The sequence below is a fragment of the Haemaphysalis longicornis genome, unplaced genomic scaffold, assembly GCF_048455015.1.
Source record: "Haemaphysalis longicornis isolate Haplotype H1 unplaced genomic scaffold, Haemaphysalis longicornis Haplotype H1 scaffold_7, whole genome shotgun sequence".
Taxonomy (NCBI): domain Eukaryota; kingdom Metazoa; phylum Arthropoda; class Arachnida; order Ixodida; family Ixodidae; genus Haemaphysalis; species Haemaphysalis longicornis.
In genome coordinates this window covers 44,341,333-44,365,031 of record NW_027526422.1, presented here as the reverse complement: position 1 = coordinate 44,365,031, position 23,699 = coordinate 44,341,333, and the positions used below count along the sequence as shown (strand labels likewise).

Sequence of the window (23,699 nt, the reverse complement as noted above, 5' to 3'; positions counted from 1 at the left end):
GGCTGCAGTGGAGCTGAGCGAGTTACCGAAGGCTAGTCCTTTCAAAGTGAACAAATGTATGCTTTGGCTTATTGGCCCCCTTTCCCTGTATTCGTCGTGTTCTTTAACATTTCCTTGTGGACGGGAGTGGTTGGAGTGAGGTGTAGAGGGGATGCTCCCTAGGTGGCGTTGATGCTCCTCCCGCCGGGCCCTTCTCACCTCCTACCAAGCGAAGTCTTACAGGAGTGAAAATAGGAGAACCGCAAGAAAAGGGAGATGTCCTGATTTCCACCTTTCCGTCCTAATTTCCGCTTTTCTGTACGCAACGTCCGTCAAGTTGCGGACACTCCGCCCAGAAGGAGCCCATTTAGCCCCATTTAAATGAACTCGGCTAAGACGACCTACATGGGACCTACATCCACACGTGCAAAGATGAATGAAGACGAATGTCTGACGAACCGCTGAAGAAGAATGTCTGATAATACGAACAAATTTTTAGGGTCCCTTCGAGTTCGTTTAAACGTGAGTCTACATTATATCGGGTCTGCGCAGGCAGAAAGAATGCACGAGAACGCGCTGGTTGACCGCTTAAATACTATCGCATCTAACAAGGCCTCCGCGAAAATCTGAAGCGAAATTTCCTGAAGCATGCAGTAACATTTGAGTTGCGAAAGATTCTTCACAGTTGCGTCCGCATCCCCTAACACAGGCAGCTGACCACTGCTTGTTTCGTTTTAAATCTCTCTCTCTCTCTCTCTCTCTCTCTCTCTCTCTCTCTCTCTCTCTCTCTCTCTCTCTCTCTCTCTCTCTCTCTCTCTCTCTCTCTCTCTCTCTCTCTCTCTCTCTCTCTCTCTCTCTCTCTCTCTCTCTCTCTCTCTTTCTAGCACTGGCCTCTGAACTGGAATTAAACACAAGCGACGAAAAAGAGTGAGCGAGAACTTGTCCTATAGCTCAAATAACAGCAGACCTATACATCATTTGCCAAGACTGACGAAGTCACTGTGCCTGCTGCAGTGCCGGCGCAGTTGTGAAATCAAATACAAAATTTCGACCCCGAGTGGTGAAAATATACGCGCCTTTGTTAGCTTCAGCATAATTTTTTAGAAGTGACTTAAACTTGGATCACACTGAGATGTTTTGTTAGGACATTTCTACCCTAGACGATGAGCCCCAATGTTGAAACTTTGGGCGAAGGCTGCACATACAGTATCCGTAAAGTTTACGGACAACATAGGCTAAAACGACAGAGCGCCGATCGAAAGACACCGGTGACGCGACTCATGCAGTCGCGACAACGGGAAATAGCAACGAGATAAAGCATTCCAACGAGTACGCCGACCACTGCTGCTTGAATCGGATGATGTCGTCTGCGAATTGCCCCCCTCCTGCCTTATCTTGAAGCGTGTTTTTGCAGTGACGACTCGACACAGAGGCACACGCACTGTCCTATTCCCCTTCTCTACGAAATGAGCAACATACTGCGAAAGTGAGCTAGCCAGCCAACCAGTCAGACTACAAACACGTTGCCTTCATTATGGAATGCCTCTCCTCGTTGCCCTTACCCCCTCACGTTACGGCTATGTCTGCCCTTCGCTCGCAGCTGCACGTTGCACACGTGTTCGCCACCCTAGCAGCAGCGCAATTTTACACATCACGGTGGTTGTGGGCGTCAATTTTTGCGTTGAAGTTCGCGCGCTCATCGCTGCCTGTATTTGTACAAATCAGTTCCCGCAAGCGTGGAACCCCTCCTCCAATATCAACAGCCAACATTGTCACGAGTAAAGCGACCGGCGACAGGTAAACGAGGCAGACATCCCGTTACAACCACGTCATCCTCACCCAGATACCCCCTTTACTGTATCCACACCGTCACCGCCTATACCACTAGTGTACCCTTGCCCACACAATCCACACCTTCCACCAAACAAGCCCTGGTTACCTAGCCCTAGGAGCAGCACGGACTCACGGTGTCCTGCACCAATGAGGCTGGCCACGTGACCGTGTTTGTCAAACCTCCCCGGCATCCTTCCGCCCCGTTTCATTGCGCTGTTTTTCGCCAGGATTATGAACCAACTAGCCCGCCTTCACATTTTAGTACTCCCCAACACTCCACCTTATGTTCAATACATGTTCATTACTACTACTGAATAAAGAAAGCATCGTAGGATAGATAAGAAAAGCCGCAGCAAAATGACGTTTTGTTACTTTAGGCAGCCAATCAGTTTGTAACAAAATAAGAAGCGGCAAAGAGAGACCGATGCACCCTTTGCGGTGATTTTTCTGCACGACTTGACTTGATGAAGTCGATAGGCGGCATGCCGTCTGGTCAGGAAGCAAGATTGGGAGTAAGAGAGTCGTAGCGTACACTTATGAACACACGATGTCGCAACACAAGATTAGGTCAAAGCCCAAATGAGTCGTATAGGGCTACTGAAACGTCATTTTGGTCAGTAACCTGTGCTACATGTGCTACATATTTTTGTACGCCTTAATCTACGAAGCGACCCCAGCCCCGAAGATTGTTGTCGCGGTATACGCCCGGTGTTGGCTGATAACTCATCGAAAAATTCCCACTCGTTTATCGAAGCCCTAGCCTGCACTACCGGCGGAAGCTTTGGTAGGAAAAGGGTTGCAGCTCCTCCTGTAATCACCATACCGACCTGACAGTGTTACGAATCGGCTAGAGTGTGGGGGGTGCTGACGCCGAGCAAACTTCAGCAGCGCACAACGCGGCGACACGCCGTAGTACTTTTCCGCAGAGCATCAGTGATGTGAGAGGAAGTACACTCATAGGACCTAACCGGGCAAGTCGGTACACGCTGTGACGCGCTCATGCGACTTCGAGAATACGGCGCGGCTAGAGCCCTCTTGTGCATGCACGGGCTTGCCGTGGCGGCTGATCGCGGCGTGCATTACTCATCTCCGACACTGCGAGAGTGCTTTTGCTTGTGCCTATTTTCTGCTTCGAACGTGTCGGCGCTTGTTTTGAACATTGCATTAGAGACTCTAAAGATAGGATCTCTCTTTTGACAAAAGCAGTGCGCATTCAGACTCAGCTGAGAACGTTTCTCTGCCCGTTCGAGTTGTCATTGTTTAATAACGCCGGTGTGCTGCTTTTGTACCATCGCTTTTCACGACTCGCCATGGCTTTGACTCTCCGTCGTCGGAACGGAGGCAACTCTCGTGCAAGCCGCTCGCCAACCACGCTACCTCGATATGATGGAATGTCACACTCGTGTGTACTGGTCCTTGTAACAATAACTTCAGTGAACCAAACTCTCGAAATGTGGCTTCCCGTGAATGGGTGTTTCTAAACAAGGCACACACGGACACAAAGAGGACTGAAAACTACGCTTGTGTCCATGTACACGCGTTGTTTGCAGGTGGAGGGTATACCACTTGCGAAGTGTTTCGGGTGTGTAGGCTGAATTTGCAATATATTTGTTAATAAAAATTCCGCCTGAGCGGGGAATAGGAGGTAGGCGGCAGAGGTAGACAGCAGGAATGGCGGTATACATTGCCATTGTTGCGTTTAAGCGGAGCTGGATGCTACAAGAAGGAGAAGGTCGAGTGAACACGAAATTTAGTCTTCGGGGCTGAAAAAAAAACAGTGGTCCTAGTTTTATTCCCAAGCTTGCAAATCTGTGAATATGAGCATCAAGAAAATAATTTTTCGTTTGTAGGCTCATGTGGTCATAAAATTGATAAAAACATGCAAACAAAATTTTCTGCTCACCATAGCGGTTTTAAGTGCCAGATGTCCCAATGAATTGCCTCAATAAATAAGTAATTACTTGCACTGCCAATTATATTTTTGTTTGTGGGATTATGGGGTTCGTAAAATTTAGTAGAACAGAAAAAAACATATTTGTGCTTGAAAAAAAAAATAGGGCTGAAAGGGCTAAATTGAGTAATTTCTCAGTGAATAAAGCATCGTTCGCTGCCGAACAAGTGCTGGGGCACTATGAAACACCAAATCTTTAGAATAAAACAAACGTCTTTATGGCCACTTTAAAAGCACTGGCCTGCAGTGTCCACTACGAGACTAGCCTCGCATCCGGGTATTTTCAACTCTTAAAGCACTGCCCTGTAGTGTTCTCTACAAGACTAGCCTCGCATCCGGGTATTTTTAACTCTTATAGCACTGGCCTGCAATGTTCTCTACAAGACTAGCCTCGCATCCGGGTATTTTTAACTCTTATAGCACTGGCCTGCAATGTTCTCTACAAGACTAGCCTCGTTAATAAAGGCATGTTTAGGAGCTAGTTAGTATAGTCTTGAATTCGGTAATAGCGCTCACAGAAAAAGAGATAAAAATGCTGAAAGAAAAGTCCAATTGCACATGAGCGCACGCGCACGAAGATATCATGTTTACCCTATCAATGTACACTTACCATCGCATGCTTAAAAATAACGTTAAAGCTTTCAATAAACCAGTTGCTAGCTTGCGCACCATCGTATGGTTTTGTCTTTTTCGCTGTCCCTGTCCCTCGTCCAAATATGCAGCGCACGTTATTATTGAATTCAATACTAGCCTCGTATCCGGGTATTTTCAACTCTTAAAGCACTGGCCTGCAGTGTTCTTTACAAGATTGGCCTCGCATCCGGGTATTTGCAACCCTTAAAGCACTGGCCTGCAATGTTCTCTACAAGACTAGCCTCGCATATTGGCGTGGCATTTCGGTCTGGGAGCAAAATCGCTGAGAGCCTGTCATTCACAGCGCTCTAAGAGCAGAAATTTCTCGGCCGTGCCTGTGGTAACTCTAGCGGCCTGCCTCCATTTTATATTTCCTGTTCCTGTATTGCAGTATAACTCCAGTATGCGCAGTTCTGGCAGTAAACCGAACTGTGTAGTTCTGCTCGCACTGTATTACCCCGCGCCTCAGTCGGTTATACTTCAGCTTCTGGGGCAGAATTCTGAGTTGCGTCCGTTTCAAGAATCTCCGTTTCGCGTCTATTTTAATGATGACGTAGTTACACTTTCGAGGCCCCTGACCAATGACATACACAGAAACCTACACCGAATCGTCTGCTTTCAGCCAGTCAGGGCTCGCTCTAAATGGACAGTTTGCAGCGGACGTAAAATGGCCAAAAACTAAGAATTCCGCCCCTGATCGTGTCGTGCGTGTAAACGGGTTGTGGGCAGAGCGTAGCGGGGGCGTACTTGCTGTCTCCGCAGAAGTGCGCCGACGTCACCTTGGAGATGTGCCCCTTGAGGACACGGCGCTGCTTTATCCGGAACTTGGCCTCCTTCTCGATGTCCTTGAGCACCTCCTGGAAGCTCTTGTCCGCCGCCGCCTCTTGCGCCGCCTGCGCGAAGAACACGCTCGAATAGCTTGACGTGGTCAGGGTTCATGCAACAGGACGCTTTTCCCTGAAAAGCTGCCTGCCGCTGGCATTTCAATATTTTTTGCCCGTTTATCGCATCTCCGTTGAATTCCCGTAAGAAGTTCTTATTTTCAAGTTGACGCGTTTCGTGCGAAGTAGTGTCACTAGATAAGGTAACCTTATTTAGTGACACTAGTGCGAACTAAACACTCTAGATTTTGTAGGGTGCTTCACCCTTCGAAGATAACAGGGAAAATAACGGAATTAAGGAGGCACGTAAAAGACTATTAGGAGAGCTTGGTGGGCCAGTTGGTAATGCATCTTAGAAGGGGGGCTTCCGCACACGGAGACAGGGATACATTTAGGAATAGAGACTGGACAGAGTTCTTGCTTATGTGTCCTTGTTTCTGTGAGCTGTAATTCCCCTTTTACGATGTAAATGACAGCGCTGCTCTACGTTTTTTATGTGCCACCATTCAATATTCTCTTATTTGCGCTGTTAATGTTCGATCTGCCCACAGGCTCAGGAACTGCGAAAGAAAATTTGACATCCACCTCAATGCAGCCGTACGGCTACTAAGCGAAGCTGTACAGCTTCCTCAGAAACTTCACAGTTGAAGAAACATTCGTCCTGGTCCAGGATTCGAACCCGGGGCCGCCGCCTTACCGGGGAAGTCGCTCTACCAACTGAGCTAACCAGGAGGCTAGCCGTTTGTAGCGCGAGAGCGAATTGATCAACAACGCGAAGTAATAAACAGGTGTTGATCGACCCGATTTAGGGGAAATCCCAAAGGTGGGGTAAGTTTCGTCAAGAGCGTATCATCATGAACCACGTTTCTCAGCCTGCAGGTACATAACGTCGTGTCGCGTGTCTGCTGGCATTTCGAGTGCACCAAGAATACGCGTGCATTCGGCGCTCCCGTGACCTCGCTGTCAAGGGTACAATGCCTTAACCGATGAGCCGCTGTGACGTTCTCACCGATGCCCGGCATGAGAAGTGGCACAGAGCAATCTAAACCTGTCTCTTTCTCTTCCGGCGACTCGGCCGGGGCCAAATCCTACGGCAGCCTCACATCATTGGCTCTGTGCGTCGTTATCCGTGACGTTTTTGCGCGCGCAGCCAATTACGTGCAGCCGCGTGAGGAATCAGCCCCGCCGGAAGTTTCGTAACACACACACACAAAAAAAAAAAAGACAATAGCGTCGACAGCACCCATGATAAAAGCGCTTTCCTTGAGTGTACGAAAGAAAGGTGCATTGTCGTATACTGATTCGGCTGTGCTGATTACGTTGGAATGAAAGAACTTGCCGTTAGCATAGCGGATAACGCATCGTAGCTATAATGCGTAGACTTGTTTAATTGTGAGAGACAAAGCCCATTCTCAACCGCTGTCATCGTCTGTCATTCTGTTGTTTCGCGGGACATTACAGAGATTCGCGACCGTACATCGGCTGCACAAGTTCGAAAAAGTAAGGGCCAAGGAACTAACCGCTTGTAATAATACGTAAGTAACGACAGGGAAGTCTGGGTGCAATTATACTTGGCAATGGAGGAAAATAGCAGCACAGGCCAACACACTTGGTGCAGCGCGCGTTTCGTCGTCAGCGCATCCTGTTCTGGTGCGGCCCTCTGCGGCCCTCTGTCTCGTCATCACTACGCCCGTAAGTGCATACTTGCGGCTTTGACGTCATACCAAATTTTCACACGTGAGCCCCTCTCGTGCTTGTAGCCTTGCTCATATAATCCACACCACACACAAAAAAAAAATCTCTTAAGGGACTTCTATGGGGAATTCTTCGAGCGTCAGTGAGCATTCTAGTCGCGTCCGCCGCATGTTCGCAGAAACCTCCTGGGCCTTACGTCGTTTATTTACTGCACGAAGACTTCACTGCAAAACGCAAAGTAATAAGAGAAAGCCAGCTTTACAGAAGCCCGGCCCCTGTATAATGGGCTTGACCGCCATAAAACAAGCCACTGCGAAGTCGGCGTCATTACAAATTCGGTGCAGGACAGACAACATTTTTTCTGAGGAATTAAAAGCAGTTCTGTATCAAAATATGAAGTTCAAAGGGTCGTTTGTTGAATACCTCCGTAAGACCTCATGTACCCTTGTAGCGGGCAACACCTTACGGAGGGGCGCACGATTTTCTGAGGGGACTTAGCCCCGAAATAAAAATTAAATACAGTGATTGCGGGGAACTTCGCGTATTAACAGTATTAACACGAACAATTAATAATGCGTACCATCATTTAGCGACTACACACGAATGTCTGCCCGTGGTGCCTTCGGCCTCGAGTGGGCGTGCGTAAAAAATGAAAAGCTAAAAATTGGCCGCGTATCTGCTCACTTGGCTGCAAATGTCGTTGAAAGGCGATTGTCTTCGGCCGCCCCTGTTGTGTCGCAGCCTCCCCCCCCCCCCCCTTTTACCACATAATAAGCGCAAAGGGAAGGTTGCTCAGTTGGATTCAGTTTTCCCGCGTTCGAACTGCACATGTGCCACCTGTTCGAGCCTTTCGTCTCGTCTCCGTGGTCTGTGAAACAGCTCGAGGAGACTTCTTTTAGATGCGATGTATCTCTTGCTCTCGGCTCCGTCGTCCGTCGTCCGTCCATCCGCACCTCTCCCCCTACACTATAAAAAAAGGAAATAGTTAGCGGCGCCCGGTTTCGATCCCACGACTCTCTGGCCGCAACGGGAAGTACGTGGCGCTCTTCCCACTGCGCTACAAAACCTAAAGCCCCTCCATACTGCTCTCGTCCGGCCCTGACCGTGATGGAGGGCTTTAACAAAACCGAGACAGGAGCAAGTGCTACGAACGCGCCTTATGTCCTTGACTCATTCAAACTACGTCAAGAAGCTACTGATACAACGAAGGCACGCGAAGCTGAACGTTAACAGAAACGACGAACTGAAAACTTTAGAGGCGGATGTTGAATTTCCCGTGGGAAAGCTGTGGCGTGAAGCGCCACGCGCCTTACAGCTCAACCAGAGAAGAGGACGAAGAGGGCGGGAAGCGGGGTAGGAGCGTGAGCACGCAATAAAGAAAGACGAGAACCAGGAGGTGTTCGATCAGGTAACGCTGGTGTCGGTCTCTTCGCTGTCTCTACATTTCTCCACATTTCTCTGTCCCTACATGGGGGTTCACACTACGTTCCCATTCGTGCTCCGATAAATGAAACAACATAACGGCAACACAATGGAACCTACACGGAACCCCTATGATGCTTCGCATCCTCCTTATGGTTCCCCACGGGAAGATGGTGTAATTTTTTTTTTAGTTCACTTCTATCTCGCCTCTTTTTGACGGCTGTTTTGATGCGGTTTGCTTTATTTGTAGCGTATACGAACCAATTCTACGTCCGTATTTAATGAAAGGAACGCCGCTATACTGCCACTTATCTACACACGTTTTATCTAAAATATGCCTAGTGTTCTCCTTTTTCTAAACAGTGTTGAAATTTACGGCCCATGCCATCAGTATTAGTTCGGAAAGATATTGCCTTTATATACTCTTTTATTAAGCTTTCGTTAAACTTTTGGCCACAGTCGAAAATGACGACAAGAAACATTTCTGCGGTTTGTCGTATTTTCGCGTGTCGTAGTGTCGTCTTCTCATTTTCTTGTCGTGTCGTGATTCTGGGATTGTGTCGTGTGTCGTATTCCTGTCTTGATTTTGATGTTCTGTCCTGCCGAACTCCTGTCTTGTCGTGATCATGATGTTTCATCAATAGGTGCACCCAGTTTGAATGTTATTTATTGCCCGTGGGGAAGAGTAGCGTGAATGGCAGTTCTGTTGTGACTACAGGAATGTTTGTCTTCGAGAAAATTGGCTTTTGTAGTTACGATTACGACAGAAATGTGTGTTGTAACAACAGATAGCTCTTTCGTAACAACAAGACTTCTGTTGTCACAACAAAGCTTTTGCCGTACGGCAGGAATTCTTGTTAGGTTTTTGCGGCATTCCTATTGTGATTTTAAACTGCGCGCAGTCCGTTAGGTTAGGTTAGGTGACAGACAAACAGGCCAAAATTTTTGCTTTAGGTAGCCCAAGAAAGAATTTATTGTTTTTTTTAAATAAAGACAATCTTGTTTTATTCGCCTTTTTTTTGATATAACACTGCTTATATTTCTCCTGGGAAATAGGCCAAAATTTTTGCTTTAGGTAGCCCAAGAAAGAATTTATTGTTTTTTTTTAAATAAAGACAATCTTGTTTTATTCGCCTTTTTTTTGATATAACACTGCTTATATTTCTCCTGGGAAATAGTTTCACAAAAATGTTTTTGTGTATAGCATCGAAACTGTCTATAAAGGGCCTTTGTGTGTAGCATTACAGCACACCATACATGGTCGCGTTTGGAACAATAAATGAGCCTCTTTAAACAATTTTCATTTACAAACAGCTGGGTCCGTCGCACTGAAATTTTTCACAAAGGTTTCAATGTACAGTCTTTTTGGTTTAAAGATAATCACTAGAGAATCAGGGCGCTAGTATTATAGCAATTGAATACAAACCGCTTATCACGTATGGGAGAAAGGGCTGGCAGATTAATTTTTCCGCTGCGAATATGTGTAAAAGCCAAAAAGGCTTAGCCTACGCCCATAGAGGAAAACAGACAAGCATGGCTGCCTGCATTAGCGCTGAAAAAACTGGCGAATCTTGCACTAAGTCGCGCAAGGCTTGAATCTTAGCGAAGCTGCAGGATTTCTTTCTACGTGAGCACTGAAGGACACATCACCACGCATTTGTACAAGTTTGAAATTGACTATTTACGTGTTTCGTTGTCGCTTTGCACTTTGCTAGTAGTAGCCATCGCCATATGCATCGATATGGTTGTGTTCCTGATGCTAAGCCTTACATTCGCGGTAGCGCTTGACGACAGCTGGGGCGCAGCGGCGGCGCGTTCGTGCACGACGCATGCGCGACGTTCCTGGAGTCGCGACGAGGTTCCGTGGAGCAGGTGTCACGCCAGCTGTGGCGTTGTTGGTTGCTAGGCAACGCGAAGCGCTCCTGGGGGTTTTCTCCAGTTTTCCTTATTTTCTTTTTGTGCTGCAGCCACTGCGAGCGACGGTCACCGCGAGGCACGCGCTCACGAGCGCTCGGCATTTTCTTGGTATCTCCAATGCGTTACGCGCCCCACATTACGGCCAGCTATTAAAAATGGAACCCAGAGAGCGACTTTCGCGTTCTTTGAGCGCAACCAAACAAGCAGTTTCTCGAACATAATTTTAGACAGGGTAATTAATTGTTGCAACTCCGTGAACAGCGACTGGGCCTTCGGAAAAGTAGGCTTGCCGAAGCTGCTTTTGCGTATTGCTGCAAAAACAACGTTACGAGCAGTATGTGTGGCAACGTCGCCTCCTGTATTTTAATGCGTAGCTTTCTTTGCCGATTACCCCCGCAGCCAGGACCGGGTAACGCCCTGCATTTCCACAATAATGCAGATTTCCCGAAAGTTCAACCTGCAGTCGTTATAATGCCGTAAATTAAGATAACTGGTCGAACGAAATTTTGAAAAACTATGAAAAGAGAAAATATTAAAAAAAATACGGAAAATGGCGAAACACGTAACGCTCTGCATTTCCACAATAATGGAGACTTCGCGAAGGTTCCACCTATAATCGTAATAATACCGTAAATGGAGATAATTGGTCGAATCAAATTTTGAAACACTAAAAATAAATAAATAAAATATTACGGAAAATGGCGAACAGTGTAACGCCCTGCATTTCCACAATGATGCAGATTTCGCGGTTGGGCAGCATTTAGAAGAAACAAAAGTTGGCTGTAAAGAACTCACACTCAAGACAAGCGGCGTAAGTATGCTGCGCATCAGCAGACAATTCTTTGAATTTCTGCAGATTTTTTTCCATGCCAATTGCAAAACCAAGCTCTTACGTGCTGCTCCTGCTACTCTCGCCCAAATGCTAGTCTTCGCAGTGCTTCAGTCACGTGACCGGTTACTCTTCGGGCGACGCTTGGTGGAAAGCCGCAACGTAGGCAACGTGCTCCACAGCGGCGCTTAGTTTTCTATTTTTGCCCAGAGCGTTACTTCGGCGATCTCGAGCGTGTGTTGCCTTGGGAACCAGGCACACTCTGATCACGAATTCCCGATGGCCAGGTTAAGTTTGGGGTCCCACGTTAGGGAATGTGGCCGAAACAGGCGTACCCATCCCTCTCATTGAGAAGCGGGCGATGCGTTTGGCATTGAAAAAATACAGGAGGTGATAATTACAAGCAGTTTAAAAATTTTAAAATAGACTTTCCGTAATGCATTTGTGTAACGCAGATAAACCGGATTTAGATGATCCTGGTGTATAGAAGTGAAGGCTGCTCGTGTAATTTTGTACATCCTCACGCGAATAATTCTAGAAGTCAGAAACGAAGGGGGAAAAAAAAAACGTCTAGGTTTAAAACCGCGTCGGATAAAGGCGAGATTCCAACAGAAAGACGACAAAAAAACAACAAAAAAGAGTATGCCTTGCGCTGTCACGAGCAAGAACAGAACGAAGGAACTCGCGAGAAACAAGAGGGTTCGGCTGGTTTAAGCAGCTCTGATCGAACAAGCTCTGTCCGGTCGCCTCAAAAGAGAGCGCGGTGAAAACGATTCAACCACGAAGGCTATACATTATATGGCAATCCCCAATAGGAAGTTTCAACTCAAATTTTCATTTTTTATTCGTGTCATTAGAAACATCAGCAGACGTATACGCCCCGCAAGTCAACATTGTAGCACGGTGCGTCAAACGATATCGCCGCACTTTATGGGAAAAGCACGTTATGCCACTGGTACAAAAATATCAATTAAGGCAAGCATGCACGCTTATCTTCCGCAATAATTTACATCACATTCGCCACCTGTTCTTTTTTCTTTCTTTTACTGAGAATAAATTGTACGCCTGCTTCCAGCGCAAACCTGTTCTAGCGTTTATACGGTTAGCACAAATCGAAACAGCAACAGAAGCAAAATTTTACCCGAACACGCAAACTTTAAGATATTTGCTCCTAGACATGAAATTATTACTCGGTGCGGGAATAACAAACGGACGTTACCACTGCCCCTCATCGCTGCAATTCACTTGGCTCCTTACCAAGCGCCTCGAAGGAAAACTTAGGTCAGCCCAACCAGCTAAGGAAACAGGATGGAAATAGTAACGCCTAGGTATGGGAAACGAGCATTCCAATATCAGAGAACAAATTCGCCTGGAAGACATCATAGCTCAAATTCAGAGGAGGAAGGAGTGGACGTAATACGGAGAGCGGACAACCGGTGGACCGTCAGGGTAACAGAGCAACTGCCGAGAGAGGAGATGAGTAGAAGTAGAGAAAGTCCATTGACTCGATGGAAAGATGAAATAAGAAAACTCAGGGTAAAGAATGAAATATGGTATCGCAAGACAGGAAGGGCTGGAAGCGCATGAGGGAGGCCTTCGTCCTGCAGTGGACACGAACAGGCTGGTGATGATGCTGATGATTACGACCATGATGACGATGATGATGGTGGTGATTTGAAGATACGGCTACAGGAAGCCACATACTGGGCCATTCGACTAACAAGAGGGAACGGCCAACATGCGCGCCGGGCAAATCGGAGCTCATTCGCAGCAAGTTCCCCTAAGAAACGATACTACCTGCACGGACATATATGTCGAAGGAAAAACGACACCCCTAAACAGCCAAATTAACTGCAGGGTAACAGCGCCGACTTCACCCCTGCAAAATGTCGGCAAAACTAGCACGCGTCATACTGCGCGTCACCAAAGTCGAGCACGGTATGAGGGAAGAGGACACACGCAGACTCATCCGAGCTTTAATCAAAAGATGAATTGCCTACAGCCTTCCGTATCTCGCTGTCAGCTATGAGAGAACCGAGAAAGCAAACTCCATCATCAGAACGGCGTATAAAGCAGCCGTTGGACTGCGGATCCATACTGCTAACCAAAAGCTATACGACCTCGGAGCATGCAACACATTCGAAGAAATTGGAGGCGCTACCCTGGCCTCCCAGAAAGAACGAATTCTCAAAACCTGATCCTTACTAGAATAGGATCCAGGGCCGAAACAGGACTCATCGGGAAAATGACAGACATGACTCCCGAGTCCCGACCAATGAAAATGATCTTTTGCCCATCCATAATAAAATGTAGTAGACCCTCCACAAAGAGAGGTGAACCCCTAGAGCCAGTTTGCTAAGGAAAAAAATTTCCCCGCATTTACCCGAGGGGAAGAATGTGAAAGTGAGAATGCAGGAGTTGAATTTGCGCGGTTCGGTAATGTTCGCGAAAGAGAGATCACACACACGCACACACAACTACAAAGAAAGAAAGATGCATTTATTCACAGACACCTATTTGTGTTGTCGTTGTACTTGATTGCTAGAGCGGATCTCAGCTTTGAAATTTCGTGTCAGTACTCCTTTAAGCGGGTGCATTAGCCCTTCTCACGCCCGATTCCTGGCCAATCACCCACGTGGGCATGTGCCATGCACAGACACCTATTTGTGTTGTCGTTGTACTTGATTGCTAGAGCGGATCTCAGCTTTGAAATTTCGTGTCAGTACTCCTTTAAGCGGGTGCATTAGCCCTTCTCACGCCCGATTCCTGGCCAATCCCCCACGTGGGTATGTGCCATGTCAGCGGCCAGGCAGCGCGCGCCCATCTCCCCCTGTTGCCAAGGAAGACGAGGAGATTCCTGGCCAATCCCCCACGTGGGTATGTGCCATGTCAGCGGCCAGGCAGCGCGCGCCCATCTCCCCCCGTTGCCAAGGAAGACGAGGAGCGCGCGCACCCGCAGCTGTTGCTATGCGGACTACGGCGGTGGACGCTTCAGGCTCGCTTAAGAAGTGCATTCGCACTTAAAAATCGGTCATCAACTCCGTATACAGTGACGAAAGCGTAGGCTTCAACGAGTTACAAAGCGTAGGCTTCAACGAGTTACATGTCTGAAATAAACTTGAAACTTGAAACTTGAAACTTGAAACTTGAAACTTGAAACTTGAGTCTCCCACCGCGGTCGTGGATGACTTCAGAGGAAGATTTCTTGACTGCATCACCATCAGGAATCAAAGCATACACGAAGCTGAAACGACTGCAGTAATCTAGTTCTAAAATGGGGTGAGCCTAACAACAAGAGCCTAAACATCACAACGGACTCAGAGAGCCATCTGTAACATTGCAGCCGGAAGAACAGAAACGAGCTCCAAGAACACCCTCCCCAGAGACCCGAGGAAACACACATCACATGGTGCCGAGAACTCGAAGGCTTGGAAGACAACGAAGGCGCATACGGCCTCGCGAGGAGGCCCGCTTACCGCAGCGCGCCACTGTATGAAAATTACGGCGAACGCTTTCCCAGAAAATGCCTCGAAAGGAGAATTCTCCTCGTGCCACATAAAGAGCTCTGTGCTTTTTAAACCTCACAGTCAGAAAAATCCAAACACCTTTCCGCACAAACCAACACTATAACTTCCAGATGTTTCCAGACAGATACAGAGAAGATTGCTATCAATGCAAAGAGAAAGCCAACCTCTTCCACACTATATGGAATTTCCCCATCATTTGACAAACACAGGACACTTTCTTCTCAAGAAACATGGGAAGCAACCGTGGCCAGCGGGCACCTGGAGGACCAGCGCAAATTGACCGACAGGGAGGCCTGGACCGAGGCAAGCGCCACAGGGGCCCTGGAAAGAGGGTTCGTCCCTAGTTCCTCCCTCTAACCTCGTCTTTCTCAATAAAGGTGGTGGTGATGATGATGATGACTATTTCACCTTAATCAAAAAATAAAGTTGTGCTGTTTGTCTTTATGCTCGTTTCCGTCGTGTGGTCACTGTGCTTGAAGAAAAGGAGGGGCCGCATCAAAGGGCATATGGGCATGCGGAAAAAAGGCCCATGCTGTTCTCCCCAGCTTACTGCATCGTTTCGTGACGGGGAAGCAGAGGGACTGTTTTCAATAAAATGTATTAGCGGGTATATACGATCCGGTAGCTAAGTCAGCTCCTATGTCCGAGGCACAGCGCGCGTCCGAACAGATCTGAGCGTCGTCGTCTTCTTCCCAATGTTCTTAGCTTCCAATCAGTGCCACGGCGCGTATCTTTGAGGAGAAGTTGGCCATAACTGAACAGCTGGCTAATCTTGGCTACATCGTTGAGGTTCTTTGACAAGGCACAACAGCACACGACAATATTAAATCTGCCGCTGTATCACTGTGTGCCCGATCTTCTGAGCATTCCCCAAGCCCCTTATTCTCGTGTTCCTGGAACCTACCCCCCTCTATCTTTGTCTCTCTCGCCCCCACCCTCTCTCGTGTGGCTAATTTTGGCGAGCTAAACGCATGCCCTTCCGGGCCAGCCGGCTTTTATTTTTGCTCCGGTCAGACTAAAGTAAACAAAGGCCCAGCCGGAGCGGGGCTACTTCACTGCGCTGCAAGGACGTCGTCGAGCTCCGGTGCGGACCCGACGCGGTGGCTTAGTGGCAAAAGCGTTGTGCTGGCTGCAACCACGCAGGTTCGATCTCGGTCGCGATGGCCAAGTTTTTGGTGAAGGTGAAAAGCGAAAACGCCCTCGTGTCGAGATTTCGGAGCACGTTGAAGATCTCCAAGTGCTTTAAATTAATCTCAAGCCTTCCACTACGGCGCGGCTCATAGCCCAAGGGTTATATATATATATATATATATATATATATATATATATATATATATATATATATATATATATATATATATATATATATATATATATATATATATATACCTACATACACTGTAGCGATGAACTGAAGTAAGGAGAGTAAAAATGTTTATTTACAGGGCGAACTTGTGCCCGCAATAACTGGCGATGCCACAGTTGGAACAAACGAGCTTGGGCTTCTTCTTTCTCCTCTGTTCACCAAATAGCACATACCCATAAATCGGGGAATTGCACCCGCAATAATAAAGTCGCGGCATTGCTCCCCCTCCTAGTCGGCATCGGCCCGATGCCACGGAAGCAAAACGAGAAATGGGCACGTAGATGCTGAGTGATCGGCGAGTGTCAGGGCACGTAAGCTCGCATAGCATCATGCTTCGGGTTCGCAAGACCGGGTGTAGTACGGCTTGATGCGTACCACATGCACAACTTCTGGGTCAGACCTCCGTCGTGAAGAACGTGCTGTTGTGTCCTCGGGTACGACCTCGTAGTTAGCGTCTGACAGACGGCGAAGAACACGATAAGGACCAAAGTACCGCCGAAGCAGCTTCTCCGAAAGTCCTCGGCGGCGGCGAATCGTCGTCCACACCCACACAAAGTCGCCTGGTCGATACTCGACGTTACGGCGTCTCTTGTATTTGTCGGCGTGGATTTCTTGTTGATGTCGAATGTTGATGCGTGCGAGCTGGCGTGCTTCCTCCGCCCGTTGGGTCAAAGCCTCGGCATCGGTGCTGGTCACGCCATTTTCATCAAAAGGGAGCATTGCATGTAAGATTGTCGTTACAGAGTGTCTGTAAACAAGTTCAAACGGTGCTTATCTAGTCGTTTCTTGCACGTCAATATTGTAGGGAAGAATTTCGTCCCAGTTTTCGTGCTCCAGATCGACGTACATGAATAGCATGTCACTTAGGGTTCTATTAAAGCGTTCGGGGAGGCCGTTGGTTTGGGGATGATACGCAGTGCATTTGCGGTGAGTGCTATGAGTTAATTTCAAGACGTCCTGTAGGAAGGTGGGGGTAAAAGCGATGCCCTTGTTTGTAATAATAATCACAGGTGCGCCATGGCGTAGAACAATGCGTTCAACGGTGAATTTGGCGACTTCAGAAGCGGTGCCGTTGGGAAGGGCATTTGTCTCGGCATAATGCATCAAGTAATCGGTGGCTACCATGATCCACTTGTTCCCCGACGCCGATGTTCGAAAAGGCCCAAGGAGATCCATCCCAACCGGCCGGAATGACGCGTCGGAAGGATCCACTGAATGAAGGCATCCCGATGGCCTGACGGGAGGTTTCTTGCGGCGTTGGTAATCCCGGCAAGTCCTCAGGTAGTGTCGTATTGATCGAAGAAGGTTCGGCCACTAATACCTTTCATGAATCCGAGCAAACGTGCGACTAACGCTAGGTGTCCGGCGGGAGGCTCGTCATGACAGGTTCGTAAAATTTCGCTTCTCAGAGCAGATGGCACGACCAGAAGAAAAATTTTTTTTTCTGCCGTAGCTTCATTTGCAGAGCACGTTGTTTCGCAGGGAATACGAAGCCAAACCTTGAATAAAGAAGTGTGGTGGCGTTGTGTTTTCGCCGCGAAGGTGGTCGATCAGTGGCCGTAGTTCCGCGTCCTGCTGCTGGTAAAGGGCCATGTTCGCAGTATGGACGACCCCGAGGAACGGGAAATCCTATTCGGTTTCACGTGTGCCATTCAGAATTGGCGCCGACGACAAATAATCGGCATCACTGTGCTTCTTTCCAGATTTATACACAACCGTTACGTCGTACTCCTGCAGCCGTAGGATCCATCGAACAACTCTACCGGAGAGGTCCTTGAGGTTGACAAGCCAGCACAACGAATGGTGGTCGCTTACGGCTCTGAGGGGCCTTCGATACAAATATGGCCGAAATGTAGTTATAGCCCATATCACCGAAAGACACTCTCTTTCTGTTGCCGAATAGTTTCGTTCAGCTTTAGACAGTGCGCGACTGGCGTTCCTGTTGCAGCCTTTGAAGCTCTTCCCGGACAATCTCTCACGAGCTCCCGGAGGCCAAGGCTGTCCATCTCGGATACATTGGACAGGACTGTTTTGTTACGATTGTAGTACCGAGCCGTTTGGTGGAGCGCCCTTTCAATTGTTGTAGCCTCGTGTGCAAATTCGGCAACCGTTCTCGGGAGACTCCGCATCAGCCCGGCGAAGATGTCTGCTTTGACACCGCCCATGAAATGTCGAACCTTCGTGTGGAACATTCGTGTATGCCTAATATATATGTTGTCACGCCGCCAATTATCATGTATGTGTACTAAGCTGTTGCTCGCTACAAAAATCATATTTTTTACGTTTGTTAGCTCAAAAACCCGTTCACTGCGGGGGCAGGGACTTTGTCAAGCCGTTTATTGCAGTTTGAGGGGCAAAGCCACGTAGGAGCTGGGGCTACTGGCGTCTCCTGTCGTCGTCGTCGTAATCGTCATCGTCGTAATCGTCGTCTCATGTAGTCACGCCACTAAAACACAGGGAAACTCGCTTACGCCTCGCGCTAGATCGTGGCGCGTACTAAAAGAACACCGGCAGACTCGTTTACGCCTCGCGCTGGAGCTCTTCGTAACGTGTACTAAAAAAAAAAAAAAAAAAAAAAAACCACCGGGACACCCGTTTACGCCTCGCGCTAGAGAGCTTCGTGCTTCAAAGACAAAAGACTTTTACAGCCAAGCTGTATACCTCTACCCTCCCCCTCCAACGGTTTCTTCTCCGTTGGCAAAACCGCCAAGGCGCCAAGAATGCACTAATACACTGCATGCTTCGCTCCTCCTCAAGTTTCACGTGGGGATGGCCCGGGAAGTTTTTTTTTTTTTTTTCACTATCCCTTTCTTCACCAGATGTACTTTTGGGTGAAAATAAATTCTTTTCGTTTGCCCGTCCGTTCACTCGCTAGTTCGTTCTTTCGTTTTATTGGCTCTCCTTCGTCGATGCGTTTAGTTAGAAAGAAGTTTGGAGAAGAAAGCTTTCTAATTTCGTTGAAGATATCAATTTCACGCTCGCATTTAGTTTCACTCATATAGTTCCTGCTGTACTCGCACATTTTGTAATCCCCATATAGAACATGGTGGCTGCCGCCCTCGTAACGATATCCAAAATAAGCAATTACGAAACTACGGCACAGTGTGCTCCATAGCAGTTATTTAGGGCATCGTAAAATTTACTCCGATAACCAGGGTACCTCAGAGCTCTGTCCTGGCCTCTTTGTTGTTATTACTGCCTTGATCAGTCTTGCGTGGCGACTCGGTGCCGCTCCGCACATTTACAGCATCTTACATGCGGACGACATCACCGTCTGGTCGGTTCACGAAGACCTTCATGTCCAAGAGGGTTGCTTGCAACAGGCTCTGGAGGACACCAGTTCTTGGTGCAGGTATCTGGGCCTCACCCTCTCCCCTACCAAAACAGCCTTACTTACCGTGGCCAACACATGTTGCCGTCAGCGCTTAGCAGCTTCTCCTGTCCATCTTTCTATTCAAAGCACGCCTATACAAGCAACGTCTACTCTGCGGGTCTTAGGCTTGGATATCACAGCTTCCGGTTCTGCGACACCTTGGATTCGCTCTGCATGCAAAGCATAAAGCACCCCAATCGCTGCACCTGTTTCGTCGAATGTCTCAAAAAGCCGGTGGTGCAGCATCCAAGATGATCCGCATGCTGGTCCGAGCCATTCTTCAGGCCCGCATAGTGTATCAGGCTCAATTCAACTGTCCCACAAAGTAAGACTGGGCGCTTCTCGAGTCCATCAACAATTCGGCTATGCGAGCAATAACTGGCACGAGCCCTCACCCCCATCCCAGTTCTCCAACAGGAAGCACAGCTGAACATATTTGATGAATTGGTTCATCAGTGTCGTCAAGCGCGCCCGCAAAAGCAAGCTGCCCTCAACCCAGATGCCGCTGCTCTTGCAGCATACATGACCAATTCACCGACCCCACAGTTATCTAACACCACCATAAGGCCACCGTGGAAGTTTCACCAATACCCAGATAAGCGACCTGTTTCTCGCATCCATCTCCGAACGGTTGGTGCTCCGGTTCCACTTTCTATGGACAGTGCTGCCACTTCCTCTACGACGATGTTTGCCGTCGCCAACGCATCAGATAGTTTGCTCCATACCGCTGTAGTTTGCCCGAACGTGGCTCCCGACCCTATTACGTGCACCTACATCACGACGGAAAAGTGGCCATCCACCCAAGCCGAGCTCCTCGCCGTGCGGGATGCTCTGCTGCACACAACTGTACTGAGTTTTCCGTCCACACTGATTCATCCGCTGTTGTCCGGGAGCTTCGAAAAACATTTACGTCAAACAAACTTGTGCTCCAAATCCAGGACATGGCGGACAAACTTGTGCTCCAAATCCAGGACATGACGGATTCCGTATTCCCTGCCGCATTCGCGTGTCATGGCGTCAACGCAACAGCCACCGTGGAATGCAGGCTGCAGATGCTGGTACGCACCCCGTGCAGGTGCAACATGCCGCTCCGCTGGCACCTTCCTCAGCGGGTATTCGCCTCGTCAGTGTAAAAGAACGTTTTCGGCGCACCGCGCGCACACTCATACCTCCGCTTAGTACTGATCTCCCGGGCTGGTTGTCCCGTTTAGATGAGGTCCTGTTTTGACGACTTCGCTTGGGCGTGGCCCTCACGCCGGCTGTGACGAGGACCTGGCCACCCCAGTGTCATGTCCCGTTTGACTCGACGTGCTCCTTCTGCCCCGCTCTTGTTGAGGGGTCCTCCGCTAGGGGGCTAGAGCGTTCGAATGGGCTCCGTGTGGGTCCCGTGCAAAATCTCTTTTCCCCCCGGAAATTCGCAAGGCACACAAACGTTTCTTGTGTGACGGACTGCTAACATCAAGCGGAACCCGCGGATACCACCCTTTGGACTGTGAGTGAAATATTTTTCATTTTACGTCCATCAGAAGCGGACCGGTGCCCGGCGACCGCGATAAGCCTAACGCTGACCGAGGCAGCGGCGGCCGCGGCTGCTCGCCGCACAGCCCAGGACTTCGGCAGCCATGAAGAAATCCCCGAAGAGCTCCGGAACATCCCGGCAAGAATCCCAAGGCAGTACGCGCACCTCAGGTGAGCGATGTCAAGACAGCGAAATGGAAGAATGTGACAGCGAAGTGCCTTCTGCGTCGAACCAGCATGGCGACGCTGCTGGCCAGCCGACCTTGGACACCGGCACCATGGACGCCAACGACGATGTGGGATGGATACAAGCCCTCAGCAGAAGAGAAAAACAGAGGTTGAACAAGGAAAAGAAAGCAGAGTTGACAGTGAAAGAGAGCGGAAAGGCCTCGCTGTCAAGTAAGCCTTTTTCAAAACCTGAAAATGAAATGCAACGTCTTCAACGCCGGCGACTCCCACCGCTGCCGAGGGATGACGTCAAAATAGTCATGAAGCCGCGTAAGGGCCTCTCGCTCAAAGACTACAGCACCATCGAAATAACGAAAGCCATTGCTGAAGCGTGCGAGCAAGGGGAAAAATATCTGCACAAGTTTGTCGTGCGCCCGCGTCTTGGCTCAAATATTCTAATAATGAGCACGCCAGACACGGAAGCGGCGAACGCGCTGCGAAAAATCTCCCGCATCAACATAAGAGGCACCTCACACGAGGTAGTGACTTACGTAGCCTTTTCGGAAGAAGAGGTGAAAGGAGTTGTGCATGGTTTTCCGCAAGACACGACCCCATCAGAACTCATGGATGGATTACGTATCCGTACCCACAACACCAAAATTATACAAGCCCGCATGCTAGGAAAATCGAAGACTGCTTTGATTACCTTCGAAGGCAACACCGTGCCAAAAGTGGTGTACTTCTACGGCGGAGAAATGCCCTGCTATTTGTACAGACCCACCAGGCAAGTGTGTTACATATGCATGACACCCGGACACCGATCTGATGTGTGCCCCACCCCAGCAGTCAAGAAGTGCCCGAACTGTGCTGTTGAAAACCCAGAAGACTGTCACCCGTGTCAGCCCAGGTGCGTGCTGTGCAACGAACAACATCCTACTGGCTCGAAAGAATGTCCACTGAAGCTCAGGAAAGCAAGGATACCGCAGGGTAACCAAAATCAAAGGAAATCAAGAAGAGACGACACCAAGGACCGCAAACAACAACGTCGCAGGTGGTTCAGCACCGAGTGGCCGGACTTGGACGAGCAGAAAGAGGGAAGAGACAGATCCCAGTCCAGGGTAACGTCCCAACACAAGTCCCCCAGCACCTCAAAGAAGAAAGAGGATACAAAGACGGTTAAGCCTAAAGACTCCAGAGGCGCAGAAACCAAGAAACCCCCCAAGGTGAGCTGGTCTACGGTCGCTGCCTCCCTGGCTAACACCAATACGAAAGTTGACACACACAAATCAGAGCAAGATCGAATAATTGAGGAGCTCAAAGCACAAATTGACAAACAGAACGCAGAGATTGCAGACCTCAAAAAACAACTACGGCAACTCCCCAGGCAAATAGTACGCGAGAACCATCAGTCACAATCCAAAAACCGCATGCCCTTCCCTCAAACTCAGCCCCCACCCATACCTCAGCCCTCGGTCCCGGAAGGTCTCTTAAATGACCCCAGTGGTATTGGGCTCTTCCTAGCTCAAATGCTCGAGGTAATGAACAACCGTTTCGACATACTACAGAGACAAGTAGATGCAAATAAAATAAGAAACACTGACGGTAAGAGAAAACTAGAAATGCCGGGACATCCAAGGAAAGAAAAACAGCAGATCCTAGAAAAGGATGAAAGTGACTCTGATTTCAGCTTTAGCGATGAAGAATAAAGGGATGTCCACTACTAAGAATCACCTTGAAATCTGGCAGTGGAATTGCAGAAGTCTACTACGTAAACAACACAGTTTAGAAAAATACATAGAAACAGCACCAATCCAACCTGATGTCATATGTCTTCAGGAAGCAGGCAACAACGCCAGGCTGCTGGGCTACAATACAATTAAAGGACAAGAAGAAACCCGCATAGCTACTCTCGTCAGAAAGGACATAACAACCATACAACACGCGCTCGAGACAGCCACTTCTCACGCCATTCTCATAGAGATAGTCCCAACGAAAAGAGGGAAGAAAAGCACTTTTGTGCTGAACATTTACAGCCCCCCGCGAAAAAGTGATGAAAGATTCGAGGATCTATTCCAGGAAGCTATCAAGAAATCAAAGGGCAATCAGGTCATCGTACTAGGTGACTTCAATGCTCCCCATAGAGAATGGGGCTATAAACGTAACTCGAGAAAGGGAAACAATATTATTACCGCAGCGGAGATCTGCAACCTAACTCTCGTCAGTGACCCTAATCAACCAACCAGAACTGGCGGAGAAAATACAAGGGATACATGCCCCGATTTAACCTTCGTAAAGGAGGAAGAAGACGTCGTGTGGACAAATTTAGGAGAGAATTTGGGCAGTGATCACTCAATAATTAGTATCTCAATCCGGACTGTCCAATTTCGGAGGCGTCTCGGGACAGTTAGGATTACCGATTGGAAAAAGTTCAGGGAATACTTGAGTGGTGACAGCAATCCGGAGGAAGTAACTTCCATCAGGGATTGGTGTGCCAACGTGAAAGAAAAGTACAAACGTTCCACAGCATTTTTACAAACTTCAACGCAGACTCCAAATATCGACTCCCATCTGGCGCACCTATGGGAAGCAAGAAATAGCCTGACGAGA

The 23,699-nt window shown here is 48.5% G+C and overlaps 1 protein-coding gene across 2 annotated transcripts in view; it reads right to left on the bottom strand.

Moving 5' to 3' along the window:
- Positions 1 to 23,699, bottom strand: part of LOC144145419 (guanine nucleotide-binding protein subunit beta-2-like) — a 64,391-nt gene that overhangs the window by 28,098 nt on the left and 12,594 nt on the right. Inside the window, exons 3-4 of one of the 2 annotated variants that reach the window (XM_077677031.1) lie at positions 7,810 to 7,938; positions 5,144 to 5,289 (exon numbers count right to left, since the gene is read on the bottom strand). In XM_077677031.1, the coding sequence (XP_077533157.1) occupies positions 5,144 to 5,289; positions 7,810 to 7,938 (275 nt within the window). The remainder of the gene's footprint in view (positions 1 to 5,143; positions 5,290 to 7,809; positions 7,939 to 23,699) is intronic. The other variant, XM_077677032.1, reaches the window with a different exon arrangement.